The 12,343-nt window shown below is 52.9% G+C and overlaps 1 protein-coding gene across 2 annotated transcripts; it reads right to left on the bottom strand.

Annotated features, from left to right (window-relative positions):
* Nucleotides 1-1,805: 1,805 nt before the first annotated feature.
* FKBP1B (FKBP prolyl isomerase 1B) lies at nucleotides 1,806-11,763 on the bottom strand. Of its 2 annotated transcripts, none has more exon segments than NM_001082145.1 (4): nucleotides 1,806-1,934; nucleotides 2,971-3,083; nucleotides 8,820-8,867; nucleotides 11,557-11,593. In NM_001082145.1, coding segments are annotated over 4 exon segments (327 nt in total).
* Nucleotides 11,764-12,343: the final 580 nt, after the last annotated feature.

The following is a 12,343-nucleotide window of genomic DNA, read 5'->3' on the forward strand; positions in this document are numbered from 1 at the left end:
CCATGATACAGGCTATTTCGCAATTTATCTGCAAAACCTAATATCCTCTCTGGTGTAAACGAGTAGCTGTTTGTATTTGGCAGGGGCGGGAGTGCCTTGGTGGTGGCTCCTTGAACCACAAGGCTATAAACACTGTACACTGACATCCTTTGTATGCCCCATAGTGGACACCTGAAATAGTCCCTTCACGTCATTTTCAGTTATCCTATTGGCATCAGAGAAGGAGACATTATATCCTTTATATAGGATGAGTTTTGAGAAATTGTAGGCATTTGGGTCACCAAGGGCAGCTGGGACCCAGATATTCTGAAGGAGACACCCAGAGAGGAAGATGGCCCAAGTGTTTGAGCACCTGTACCCACGTGGGAGACCTGGACAACACCACCTGGCTGTGGGTGACTAGAAGCACTGCCGCCCCTTTCCCGTTTCATTTTCTCCCTCTGAAGTACTGCCTCTCACTCTCTCAGCCCTCCGCAGAGCACAGCGAGAACTTCTCGCAGAGGAAAGAGGTCAGTGACGGAGCCAAGATGGCATGACCCGCCCATATCCTATTCGGGACATATTTAACACTATCATTACCAGCTCCTCGCTCTTCAGTCGTGAAACAGTGCACTGACACAGTACCTCTGATGTTGGCCAAGAGCTTTTCTGGCCAGCGAAAGGAAACAATCCGTCAGCCACACTATTCCAGGCCCCTCTGACCTGCACAGCCCACACCAGCAAGTGGGCTGATTATAAACGCGGGGATTCCAGTTAGTTCTAGTAAGTGTTGATGGAAGTAAGCAGTCTGTGGAAACAATTCAGAACCAGGTGTTCTGGTCAGAAGTAATTTCCCCACGGGTTAGAGCTCGTCTGGGTGAGACTAAGCGGTGTATGCGAAGACAACTCAGGGTTGCCCCTGCTTTCCAGAGCAGCTCCTGGTGGGAGCGCGTGCACAGCTTCAAGCCCTTGGCACACCTCTTGTTCTGGTGCACAAGTGTTCTCTCTCCATTTAGGTGAGGGGAGCTCATTCTTACTTTAGTCCAAGCAAAGAGAGATTGCAAAATCACACAAGGTGCTTAATCCCACATTTGATTGCTAGGCTACTGGATTTGAACGTAATAATGTACAGTCCCTTGGTTAACAGAATTCCCGGCCTGGGAGCTGAGTGGCAGGTAATACCCATCTCGCAGAGCTCTTAGGGGGTCCGTGGTGATTTTACTGAAAAGCAGACAGAGCAAGGCTGAGCACATACGTTGGCTATCACTCTCTAGCCACCTGAAATCTCCTATACACTTTTCCGTGGTCCCTAAAGTACTTCCTACCTACAATAAGCAGGGACAGGAGTTTGTCAAGCACAGAGCCTTTATTTTACACATTATTTCCAAAGAGGACATCGTTTAAGTTGAGCAGCCAACAGGATATATAAGAAAGTGACAACAAAGGTAACTGGCTCAAGTCCCCCTGTGTACCTCATGGACACTGCATGTGTGAGCACCTTGTGTGTCTGGCTTGAGTGAAGGTAAGGCAGTGATTATGCGAACCAGAAGACTGTCCTGTGGTTAGGAAGGCTGCTACATGCATCACACAAAATGCACAACCTGAAAGGTTTCCATCTGCAACCGAAGTTTCCTCAAGCAAGGACGTGTGTGGACAGTGAGGAACACATACAGAGCAACTTGGGCAGAGAGAATGGATAATGCTGTGGGGCGGCGAGGTTAGCACACTGATCAGGAGCCCCGCACAGGAGGAGCCGTCCCAGCGGCAGAGCAGGCTAGGAGGGTGAGCAGCAGCCATCTCCAGCCACCTTGAGTGCCTTCCTGCCTTCACTCTAAGTTGAGCAGCTCCACGTCAAAGATGAGGGTGGCATTGGGAGGGATGACACCAGGGTGGCCCGTGGCTCCGTATGCCACATCAGGGGTGCAGGTCAGCTTCGCCCTCTGCCCCAAGCTCATCTAGCAGGGATGGGGGCAGATGGGGAGAGGAGAAAGAGGACCCAGCTTGATTTAAAAGAGAAAAATGAGATAACTATGGCATTTCCCCAAACCATCCTCATGGTTAACTCTAAAGACCTGAGATGAAATCGTAGAAATTGTGCTAAGAGTTGCAATTAATGCAGGGTCTGCCTCAGAATAGCAGAGACTTGATTGTGAGGTAACAGCTCCCACAAAATTGTCTGAAACTCATTCATCCAGCAAATATTACTGGTTATTCAGTAAGCAATGGCCCAAATACTATCATTTATTCCCAGTTGTTCCTCACTCTTCAAAAATGTAGAGTTGATGGACATCACATGTACACTAAAGTTGGTGATTGGAACAATTCATTAAAGAAGTTCAGAGATAAGAGGCCACACAAAGTGGTGAGGGCTGAGACCCAGCTAATGGAGTTGTCACATGACCTAATACACAACCAGGAAGAACCTGAACCAGGACTCCACAGTTGTCAGGGAACCACTAGACACTGTTGGCCCACTTGGGACAACTGGTGGAATTTGAATTCTGAATTTGGAATAATTAATTCAAAAATTTGAATAGGTTGGCTTATAACACTGTGTCCATGCTGATGTCCTGGTTTTGGTCATTGTAGTGAGGGAAGACACTAACATTTGGGGAAGCTGGATAGAGTACATAGGAACTCCAGTGTCTCTGAAAATATGTGTGTTTTAAGTCTGAAATTCTTTCCAAAAAAGTTGAAAACCAAGACCAAAAATCTTTCTTGGGCTAACCCACCCCAACTCTTCTGCTGTCTCAGTTCCAGGCAGCTGGCCTCCAGCTACTTCAAACAAGCCTAGGAGCGTGATGGACTTGGGGTGAGTCCCCAGTGACACAAAGGAGGCATGCGGGGATGCGAGGCCAAGAGCGGACACCAGATGGCGCTGCCACGCTCTGGTAGTCGAGGCAATGCTCTAGGGGTCTGCAGGGTGAAGGAGTTGGATGCAGAGTACTGAGCCCAGATCCCCACTCCCTTTCATGGGTATCCTCAGCCTACCTGGGCTGCACCTTCTTCAAAACCTTTGATGACTTCCTGTTTGCCAATTCGGAACTTGAAAGGTTTGTTTCTGTCTCTGGATGAATCAAATTTCTTCCCATTTTGGAGCATTCCTGTGGAGGCAAGAATAGGGTGGGAAATGCAGTGTTGTGAGTTAACTCCCAGTTCAGATTCAAGGTGCGAGAAATGGAATTCCTCTTTTGCATGAACCTGCTCCTCCTCCACTCCTCCCCACTCGCCCAGCTGCCCATGCAAAAGACCCTGACACTGCCCTCACCTCACCAGGTCCTACACAGCTTTGGACTCCGTCTTCTCCATTTCTATTACCACCACCCTGGGGTCTCACCAAGTCTCCGTCATATCTCACCTGTGGACAGCAATAGCCTCCCAACGAGTCCTAGTGCTCCACCCTACTCCTCTAATCCTATCTCCACCCTATACCCAGGCTGATTACTTTTTCCTTTAAATACAGATTCTGATCATATTACTCCCCTGCTAAAACACTTCATAGCTCCCCAGTGCCTACTACTGCCTGCATTAAACTCTCCCCTCCCTCCCCCTTGAGTCCTGTTCAAATCATAACTTTCTCAAATTCCTCTGCACTTCAGTTTTCCCATGCCACTTCCTCAGCCTAAAGGTCTGTCTGCTCAGGCGTTCCAGCCTTGGGTTGAATCCTCCTCTAAGGTTCCCAAGGTTTCCAAAGTTTCCAAAAGTGAAACTCGAAAGGTCAGGTCATCCCTTTCCGCAGTGAACAGTGTAAGGTCTCTCGCTGGCCTCCAGCCTCCATACAGTCAGGGCTGTTTGAGGCCAGAGCAGCCCTGGTGCTCCCTCCAGCAGTTCAGAGCACCCCTCATCTTCCAGCTGCATCCCTGATGTGTGCCTGCACTGGTGACCCTGCCTCAAAGCTCAGAGCTTGTGGAAATGAAGTCAGGCCCTGACTTCTTCCTGTAGCCCGTGGACACCGCTAATGCGATCTGTGGACAGAGGAAGACCTGGCCTGTGCGTCCAGCGATCCCGACACTGGGTTCTGACTTCACTCTGGCGCTAACTCACTGGGTAATGTTGGGCAGATCACTGCTTTTCCCCATGCCTCATATTTTCCACGTTTAACATAGGCAGTTCAGCCGGCGCCGTGGCTCAATAGGCTAATCCTCCACCTTGCGGCGCCGGCACACCGGGTTCTAGTCCCGGTTGGGGCGCCGGATTCTGTCCCGGTTGCCCCTCTTCCAGGCCAGCTCTCTGCTATGGCCAGGGAGTGCAGTGGAGGATGGCCCAAGTGCTTGGGCCCTGCACCCCATGGGAGACCAGGAAAAGCACCTGGCTCCTGGCTCCTGCCAGGATCAGCGCGGTGCGCCGGCTGCAGCGGCGGCCATTGGAGGGTGAACCAACGGCAAAGGAAGACCTTTCTCTCTCTGTCTCTCTCTCTCACTGTCCACTCTGCCTGTCAAAAAAAAAAAAAAAAAAAAAAAAAAAAAAAAAACATAGGCAGTTCAGCCGGCTTAGTGTCTGAGCATCTATGAGTTCACTTCCTAATTCCTAGGGAAGCAGTCTTATTTACCTACTTTCTGGTAGGATAAATTGGGCTCTTGCCCTCAGCACTATCTGAGGCAAAGGAGAAAACTCTCTGGCTACACGAGATACACAGATGGGTGCTAAGGAGATCAAATACAAGCTCATGCATACACACGGGTTGCTAAGATATTCAAATACAAGACGCTTATGCACGTTCACATGCACTCACACACACTCAGGAGGAAAGCCCTGACGTCCAAACAGATGCTAAGAAAGTGTTTAGACACACAGATTTACATACATTCATACAGACACGTACTTGGAAAGATGGGCACTTGGATATGCACACACATAGGCTCTCACATTCACAGCTCCATTTATAGACTGGCTTTCTCATCCCTTAATTTCTTCAGATTTCAGATGACTTCATCTACATCACTACATCAGGCCATTTACAGTTATCTCTTGTTACAAGCACAGCCAAAACCATGCAATCCAGAAACAGATCCATACGTAGGAGTATATGGCTGGGTGATTTGTCAAAGATTTCACTGGAATGTAGCAAGTAAGGAAGATGTTTTGGGTTAATGTAGCTGGATCAACTGTCTCCATAAGGGAAAAACAATGAATATTGACCCCCTATCTAACCCACACACCAAAATCAATTCCAGAAGAATCTCATGAAAGATAAAGCTTCTATAAGATAATAATTGGGGGCTGGCACTGTGGCATAGTGGGTTAAGACTACCTGTGGTGCCAGCATCCCATATGGGTTGGAGTCCCAGCTGCTTCTCTTCCAATCCAGCTCTCTGCTTATGGCCTGGGAAAGCGGTGGAAGATGGTCCAAATGCTTGGGCCCCTGCACCCATGTGGGAGACCTGGAAGAAGCTCCTGGCTCCAGGCTTTGGATCGGCCCACTTCTGGCCATTGCAGCATTTGGGGAGTGAACCAGAGGATGGAATACTTTTCTCTCTGTCTCTCCCTCTCTTTATCTTAACTCTACCTCTCAAATAAATAAAATCCTTTTAAAAAAGATAATAAATAGAAGAATATCTACATGTCCTAGAGGTAGACAAATATTTCTAGAACTGCACACAGAAAGTACTAGCCATAAAAGAAACAGGCTGAAAAGTCTTGAAATTAAGAACTGTTCAGGGGCCTGCATTGTGGCATCGCAGGTTAAGCCACCGCCTGCAACACTGGCATCTCATATGATCACCAGTTGAGTCCTGGTTACTCTTCCTCAATCCAGCTCCCTGCTAATGTGCCTGAGAAAGCAGCGGACAATGGCCCAAGTCCTTGGGCCTCTGCACCCACTTGGGAGACCAAGATGGAGTTCCACACTGCCATCTTTGGCCTGTCCCAACCTTGGTCACTGCGCCCATTTGGGGAGTGAACTAGCAGATGGAAGATATTTCTGTCTCTCCCTCTCTGTAACTACCTTTCAAATAAATAAATAAATAAAACAAAACCACTTCTGTTTAAAGGTATCATTAAGAGAGTAAAACAGCATGGCACAACGTGGGAGAAAATTTTTGGAACAGGTATAACCAACGAGAAAGTCATATCTGGAAAACACCACAACTCCTATAAATCAGTAGGAAAAAGGCAGACCATCTTTTTAAATGAAGAAAATTTGAACATGTCTAAAGAGGATATCCAAGTAGCCAGTAGCACCTGAAAGTTCAATGTTCATGAGGGAAATGCAAACCCAAACCACAATGAGATGTTACCAGGCGCCTACCAGACCGGGCCAAAAATAAAACAACAACCTGACAGTACCAACCGTTGGTGAACTGGAGCTCACACTGCCGATGGACGAGGAAGTAGGCACAGCCGCTTTCGAGAGGAGCGTGGCAGGGCTGCTGAAGCTGAGCAGGTCCCAGCACTCCCTCTTTGGGGATGCGCCCCAAAGAGACAATGCACATGAGGGGTCTTCAAAAAGTCCTCAGAAAATGCTGCTTATGAAAAACTGTTTTGCACACAAATAATCTTCTAACGCCATTTTCCTATGAACTTTGGGGCGTAGTCCCATATGTGCGCTAAGAGGCATTTCCAAGACTGCAAACACTTCTTTTCACAGCAACCATCGAAGAGCAGCTGCCTCGCAGCCAGACACCTCAGCAAGGGCCACAGTGACCAAGAATGTGAGCAAGCTCGGGGACAAGAGCCGAGGGGCCTGTGGCTGTGCCTTGTGGAAGTACTGTGCCACGCCATTGCTCAGGGCCTCCAAGGACAGATGAGCCCTCAAGTTATTAAGTGCAGCGTAAAGACATCTATCCCTGCCAAGAGGAAGTAGGGGTAGGGGAGCTAACATCCTGGCCGCCATAAGGAAAGTGGCTAACCAGAGGATGGAGCCCGTACCTCTAACACAATGAGACCTTTACAAAAAAAAAAATGTTAAAGCAAAACTTTTTTATAATGAAGAGCTGTAAGTAATCTAAGTGTTCATCAACAATAGAAAGGCTGAATAAATTGTAGTGCTGTCTCACAATGAAACACTGCAGGATTAAAAGGATAAATCTCTGGATAGGGGCAGGCAGCCCTATTTCACCCTCCTGCTAACGCAGACCCTTGTGGGCATCCATGATGACTCAAGTTGTTGGGTTCCCACCACCTGTGTGGGAGACGTGGGTTGAATTTGCAGCTCCCAGCTTTAACCTGGCCTGGCCTTGGCCTCTGTGGGCATTTAAGGAGAGAACCAGCAAAAAGGACCTGCCGCCTCCAGACTGAGTCTCCCACGTGGGTGACAGGGACCCAGGCACTTGAGCCATCACCTGCTGCCTCCCAGGGTGCGCACTGGCAGGAAATAGAACTGGAAGCAGAGCCAGAGCCTGAACCCAGACACTCCAGTCTGGGATGTGCATGTCCCAAGGGGCATCGTGTGCCCAATCCTTGCTCCTAAAGTTTTTTTTTTTATTGATTTTTATTTATTTGAAAGACAGAGACAAATACCTTCTGTCTGCTTGTTCACTCTTCAAATACCCACTACAGCCAGAGCTGGGCCAGGCCAAAGCCACAAGCCTAGAACTCAACCTGGGTCCCACACACAGGGAGCAGGAACCCAAAATACTTGAGCCATCACCGGCTGCCTCCCAGGGTGTGCCTTGACAGGAAGCTAGATTGGAAGCTGATCAAGGACTTGAACCCAGACACTTGGATATGGGATGAAGGCGTCCCAAGCAGTGTCCTGACTACAGTGCCAAATGTGTATTTATATTTAAAAGTTCACCAAAAGTCCCATACGGCCTCCTGCTGTGTTTGATGCCCAAACCAATCACTCAGAGCTGATGTTTGTGTTCAGTGGACATCGCCTGCTCTGGGTATGCATCGTGAAAAGACTACAAAAGCATGTTGTGGTTTCAGTAACTTGATAAACACTGGTCTGTCCACAACATGCAGAACAGACAAATCAATTACCTGGGTCAGAGGCCCCAGACGACCCACAGTAATTAGGCCACATCACCAGAAGATAAAACACAGCTCCAGCCCGCTGACGTCAGCCACTGGCAACACAACTGTTGGGAAACATCCACACTGTCTGCCTGGAACTATCCTGGTGCTTCACACTGGCCCCGAGAACTGCTAAAAATGGCCCCATCTGCATCAGTCTCCAGAGTCAAGGTGGCTTGCTGTATGCTAAGTCACTGTCACCCACCGAGTTTGCCACGTTGGGAAGCAAGTCACAAGGCAGAGTGCTCACCCCCCTTGGAACAAACACCTGCTCATACCCGTCCTGCCAGCAGGCCTGGAGAACCCATCTAGGACACTGCGGAGCCCGGGAGCCTTCAGCTACAGCGCATCCAAGAGGGTCAGCAGAGAGGTGGGCTCCCCCCGGCATGGGAGACGAGCCCCTCCACCACTCATGCGCACACTGCGTCCTGGCCTCGGGATGTCCTCGCCCCACCCTCACCACAGCCCTCCTCCAGGAGCCCAGCACAGGAGGTGCTGCATTGAGCAGGCTCTGAAAAGGAAAAGAAATTCGAGGACGCCAACTTCCTCCCCTCTGAAGAAGCGGAGGGATGGAAAGGGAGTCTGTCGGGGGTTTCCGGGCTCTTGGAGCTTCCAGGGAGGTTTCCAAACATCGCACAGAGCCAGGAAGGCCAGGCTGCCCCTCCCCGCCTGCCACAGAGGGAAGGGGACCGGGGAGCTTGACTCGCCCAGAGGCTGGCACCATGGTGGCCTTTGCTGGTGTAAGTGGGGGCACTGCCTTTGCAAGCCCCCTCTCCCATTCCCATAGAAAGGACGGTGGCAGGGAGAGCAGGCTGCCCTGGGCCGCAGGCCGGAGCTGGGAGCTGCAGCCCTGCGTGAGCGAGGGCGGGCAGAGGGAGGCCTACCTGTGTAGTGCACCACACACGTTTGGCCCTTCTTGGGAAACGTCCTCCCTGCAAGGAGACATGAAGGCGGATGAAGGGACGGTCAAGTGTGAATGCGACCAGAGCTCGGGCCCGCCCTGCCCTGCAAACCCGAGAAACGGAGGGCTCTGGGCCTGGTCTGGGCCACAAGTCACAGTCACTGCTCTCTGGCCTGGTTTTGAACTCTATGCCCTTGGCTTCCTCAACTCCTGTCTCTGGTTGGTTTTCCCTTTCTCGGCTCCCTTTACTTCTCTTCATCCATTCCACAAGCATTTATGGACAGCTTACCGCGTGCTAGGCCTGGACTGGATTCCAGGGACGCGATATATGAACTCATGAGGAAGTTAGGAAAATATACTGAAGTATGAGATTCTAATGCAGAGTGCTGACCGCTGGCGAGGAGGAACAAACATAATCATTCTCGACAGTTACTGAGTGCCTGGCGTGTGCCCGGCCTGTGCCTGGTCCCGGGGATAGAGCAGTGAACAATACAGACCAGTTTTGTGAACTTGGTTAGAATTTGCTTTCTAAAGGAGTGAGACAAACGGTAAGCAAATAAATAAGTAGGGATTGTGATAAGTGCATTAACGACAATAAACACAATGATGAGTTGGAGACACAGTGGGTGTGCCCTTTTAAAAGCAGTGGTCCAGGGTGGTCCAGGGTGGTCTGGGAAAGGGGCACCTTTGAGCTGGGATGGGAAGGATGAGCAGAATTCTGGGAAGAGGAGGTAACAAGGTCATGGACCAGGGGCAGGAGAGGACGGGCGGGGCAGGGAGGCTGGCAAGGTGGGCGGGGGGAGCAGGAGTTGGATGCTGCAGGACCCAGAACCATTTCAATCCTGAGTGCAACAGGAAACCACAAGGGGATTTTGAGCAGGAGGAATGACATAATCTGAATTAAGATTTTATAAGATCCCCGTGGCTGCTGTGTGTAGGATGGATGGGCTCCTGTTGCAATAATCCAGACAAGAAATCGATGAGGGCTTCAATTAAGGCAGTGGCAGCAGAGAAGAGAGCAGAGTAGATCTGAGATAGATTTGGGAAGTGGAGCTGACAGGGCATGGGAAACAGACTGAGCAGGGGTCCGGGATGTAGGAAAAGTGGGACGAGGCTTGGAGTGGCTGCTTCGGGCTGGCGGAGAGGGTGCGGGGCTTCGTTCCCTGAGTTGGGAAGGCTGAGGAGGGACAGATTCGTGGGGGTGGCAATCTTGCGATGCCTAGCAGACATCTGAGGCTGCAGTGGGCAGATGGGAGTCTGCATGGGAGGTATAAATGTAATGCCATGGGGCCAGATAGCAAAAACCAGGCAAGGCACCGGCCAGGCCAACATAAACAGGACTCTGGAGCGGGGAGGAGGGCAACCGAGTGACAGGGGAGCCAAGGAGAATGTCAGGGAGATGATGGGGAAAGGGGGCCCAGAGGATGAGCAGGAATTTGCCAGAAGGGACAGAATCCGGGAAGAGGGAGCGCCCGTCGGCTCGGGTGGCAATGGCAGGAGCCCTCTTCCACCACTGGGACCTGGGGTCTAGCACACAGCAGGTGTTCAGTAAATATTTGCTGAGCGAGTGCTGTGTTGAACAACTTGCAGGCAGCTTGGGGAAGCTGGAGAAAAAGGTGGTGGCGGGCGTGAGAAGAGGTAGACACAGGGGAAGTTCTAGGTGGATGGCGCTGCCTGTCAGAGAAAGGAGAGAGGAGATGCCTGGGGGAGGGGCATGGCCAAAAACGTCTTTTAAAAAGGGTCCTCAGGCTGAATGGGAGTGAGAGTGAGACCTGGAGGCCGGATGAAGGCAGGGAGGTGACTCGGAAAGTGCAGAGCAGGCCGGAGGCTCAAGTGTCCCCTGGGACGCAGCGCCACGTTCCCCGAGGGGGCAGAGGCCTGCACCCCAGGGGCGATCCGGGCTGCGGGCTGGGCGGTCCCGGGGCCACTGCCTCTCAGCAGGGAGCTGGCCTGCAGCCAGCAAACCCTGCTGGGGAGGGGCCGCCAGTGCATCTGAGACAAGTTCGCTCCCCCAGCCCTGCAGTCGTGAGGGCTCCTGTTTGAGAAATAAAGAGATGTCCGCCCAGACCCTCACGGGGAGTTGGGGAAGTCAGCAGGGCTAGTTGCACTCGCGGACTCTACGGTCTCCTGGGCCACCCAGGCGGAGGTGGAGCTGTGGGCGCAGAGGCTCCAGTTTGGCAGCCAGGGACTTGGACAGGAGAATGCGAGGGGCGCAGAGGACGAGGCGCGACGCGGGGGCGACCCGGGAAACGCCCCTATGTCCTGGCGCGGCTCTGACCCCGGCTTCCTAAAGCCAAGCCCGGGGTGCGCGCGACAGCCCGGCGGAGAGGGGCGCAGGGGCGGGAGGGTCCTTTCCCAGGCGTCCAGCGCTCAACCCGCAGGGCGGGGGAAGCGGGGATGAAACCTGGCCCCAGGGCATCAGCAGCAGCGGCAGGGCGAGCGCTTCCAGCAGCCGAGGGTGGCCCAGGCCCCCAGGCGGTGGCGGCCGCAGACCCCGCCTCCGGGCCACCGCCTTCTCCCCGGGGTGAGCGGCGCGAAGGGATAAGGTGGGGATCGCCTCCGAGACCCCAGGAGTCTCGTCGGGGGTCTCCTCCCGCCGCCCCATCCGGGACCCGCTCCGCCCTCACCCCCGCCGCCCCCGGCCACCTCGGCATCAGACCCCCGCCCGCCCGGCTCCGCCCCGGGACCCCTCCTCCTCCCCCGGCTCGGCCACCCGGTACCGTCTCCGGGGGAGATGGTCTCGATCTCCACGCCCATCGCGGTCCCACAGGCCCCGCCTCCGGGGGGGTCCCCGCTGCTGCGCGACCCCTGCTCGGCTCGGCCCGGCCCCGGCCCCGCAGGCGCTCGACTCGCCGCCCCGCCGCCACTGCAGAGCCGGAGGAGGTGCGGCTGGAGTCGGGACCTGCGCGGGGAGGGGCCGCCGGCACGGGGGCGGCGGGGCGGGGCCGCGCGCAAAGGTGGGGTCGCCGGGGCGGGGCCCCAGCGCGGCCAGGCATTAACCCGCTGACCCGGGAAGGTGGTGAGCGAGACTGACATACACTCGCCCGGCCATCTGGCCACACATCCATGCATGCATGCATGCATCCATCCATCTACCCATCCATCCTTCAAGCCATCTGTCCAATACATAGTTTTTAAATTTACAGATATTTATTTTATTTATTTGAAAGAGAAAGTTGGGGCCGACGCTGTGGCGAAGCGGGTAAAGTCACCGCCTGCAGTACCGGCATCCCATCTGGGCGCTGGTTCGAGACCCGGCTGCTCCACTTCTGTTCCAGCTCTCTACTATGGCCTGGGATATCAGTAGAAGATGGCCCAGGTGTTTGGGCCCCTGCACCCATGTGGGAGACCCAGAAGAAGCTCCTGGCTTCAGATTGGCGCAGCTCTGGCCGTTGCAGCCACTTGGGGAGTGAACCAGGGGACAGAAGACCTCTCTCTCTCTTTCTCTCTCACCTCTCCTTCCTCCTTCTCTTTCTGTGTAACTCTGACTTTAAGATAAATAAAATA

This window comes from Oryctolagus cuniculus, chromosome 2 (genome assembly GCF_964237555.1).
Source record: "Oryctolagus cuniculus chromosome 2, mOryCun1.1, whole genome shotgun sequence".
In the NCBI taxonomy this organism is placed as follows: Eukaryota; Metazoa; Chordata; class Mammalia; order Lagomorpha; family Leporidae; genus Oryctolagus; species Oryctolagus cuniculus.

Excerpts from the sequence above, each read along its gene's own strand:
- FKBP1B (XM_051828516.2), bottom strand. The coding sequence starts at position 11,593 with ATGGGCGTGGAGATCGAGACCATCTCCCCCGGAGACG. Across the intron at positions 8,868-11,556 it reads GACCATCTCCCCCGGAGACG|GGAGGACGTTTCCCAAGAAG; the intron begins GTACCGGGTGGC and ends GTCTCCTTGCAG. Across the intron at positions 1,980-2,970 it reads TTGAAGAAGGTGCAGCCCAG|CTGGGTCCTCTTTCTCCTCT; the intron begins GTAGGCTGAGGA and ends TTTTAAATCAAG.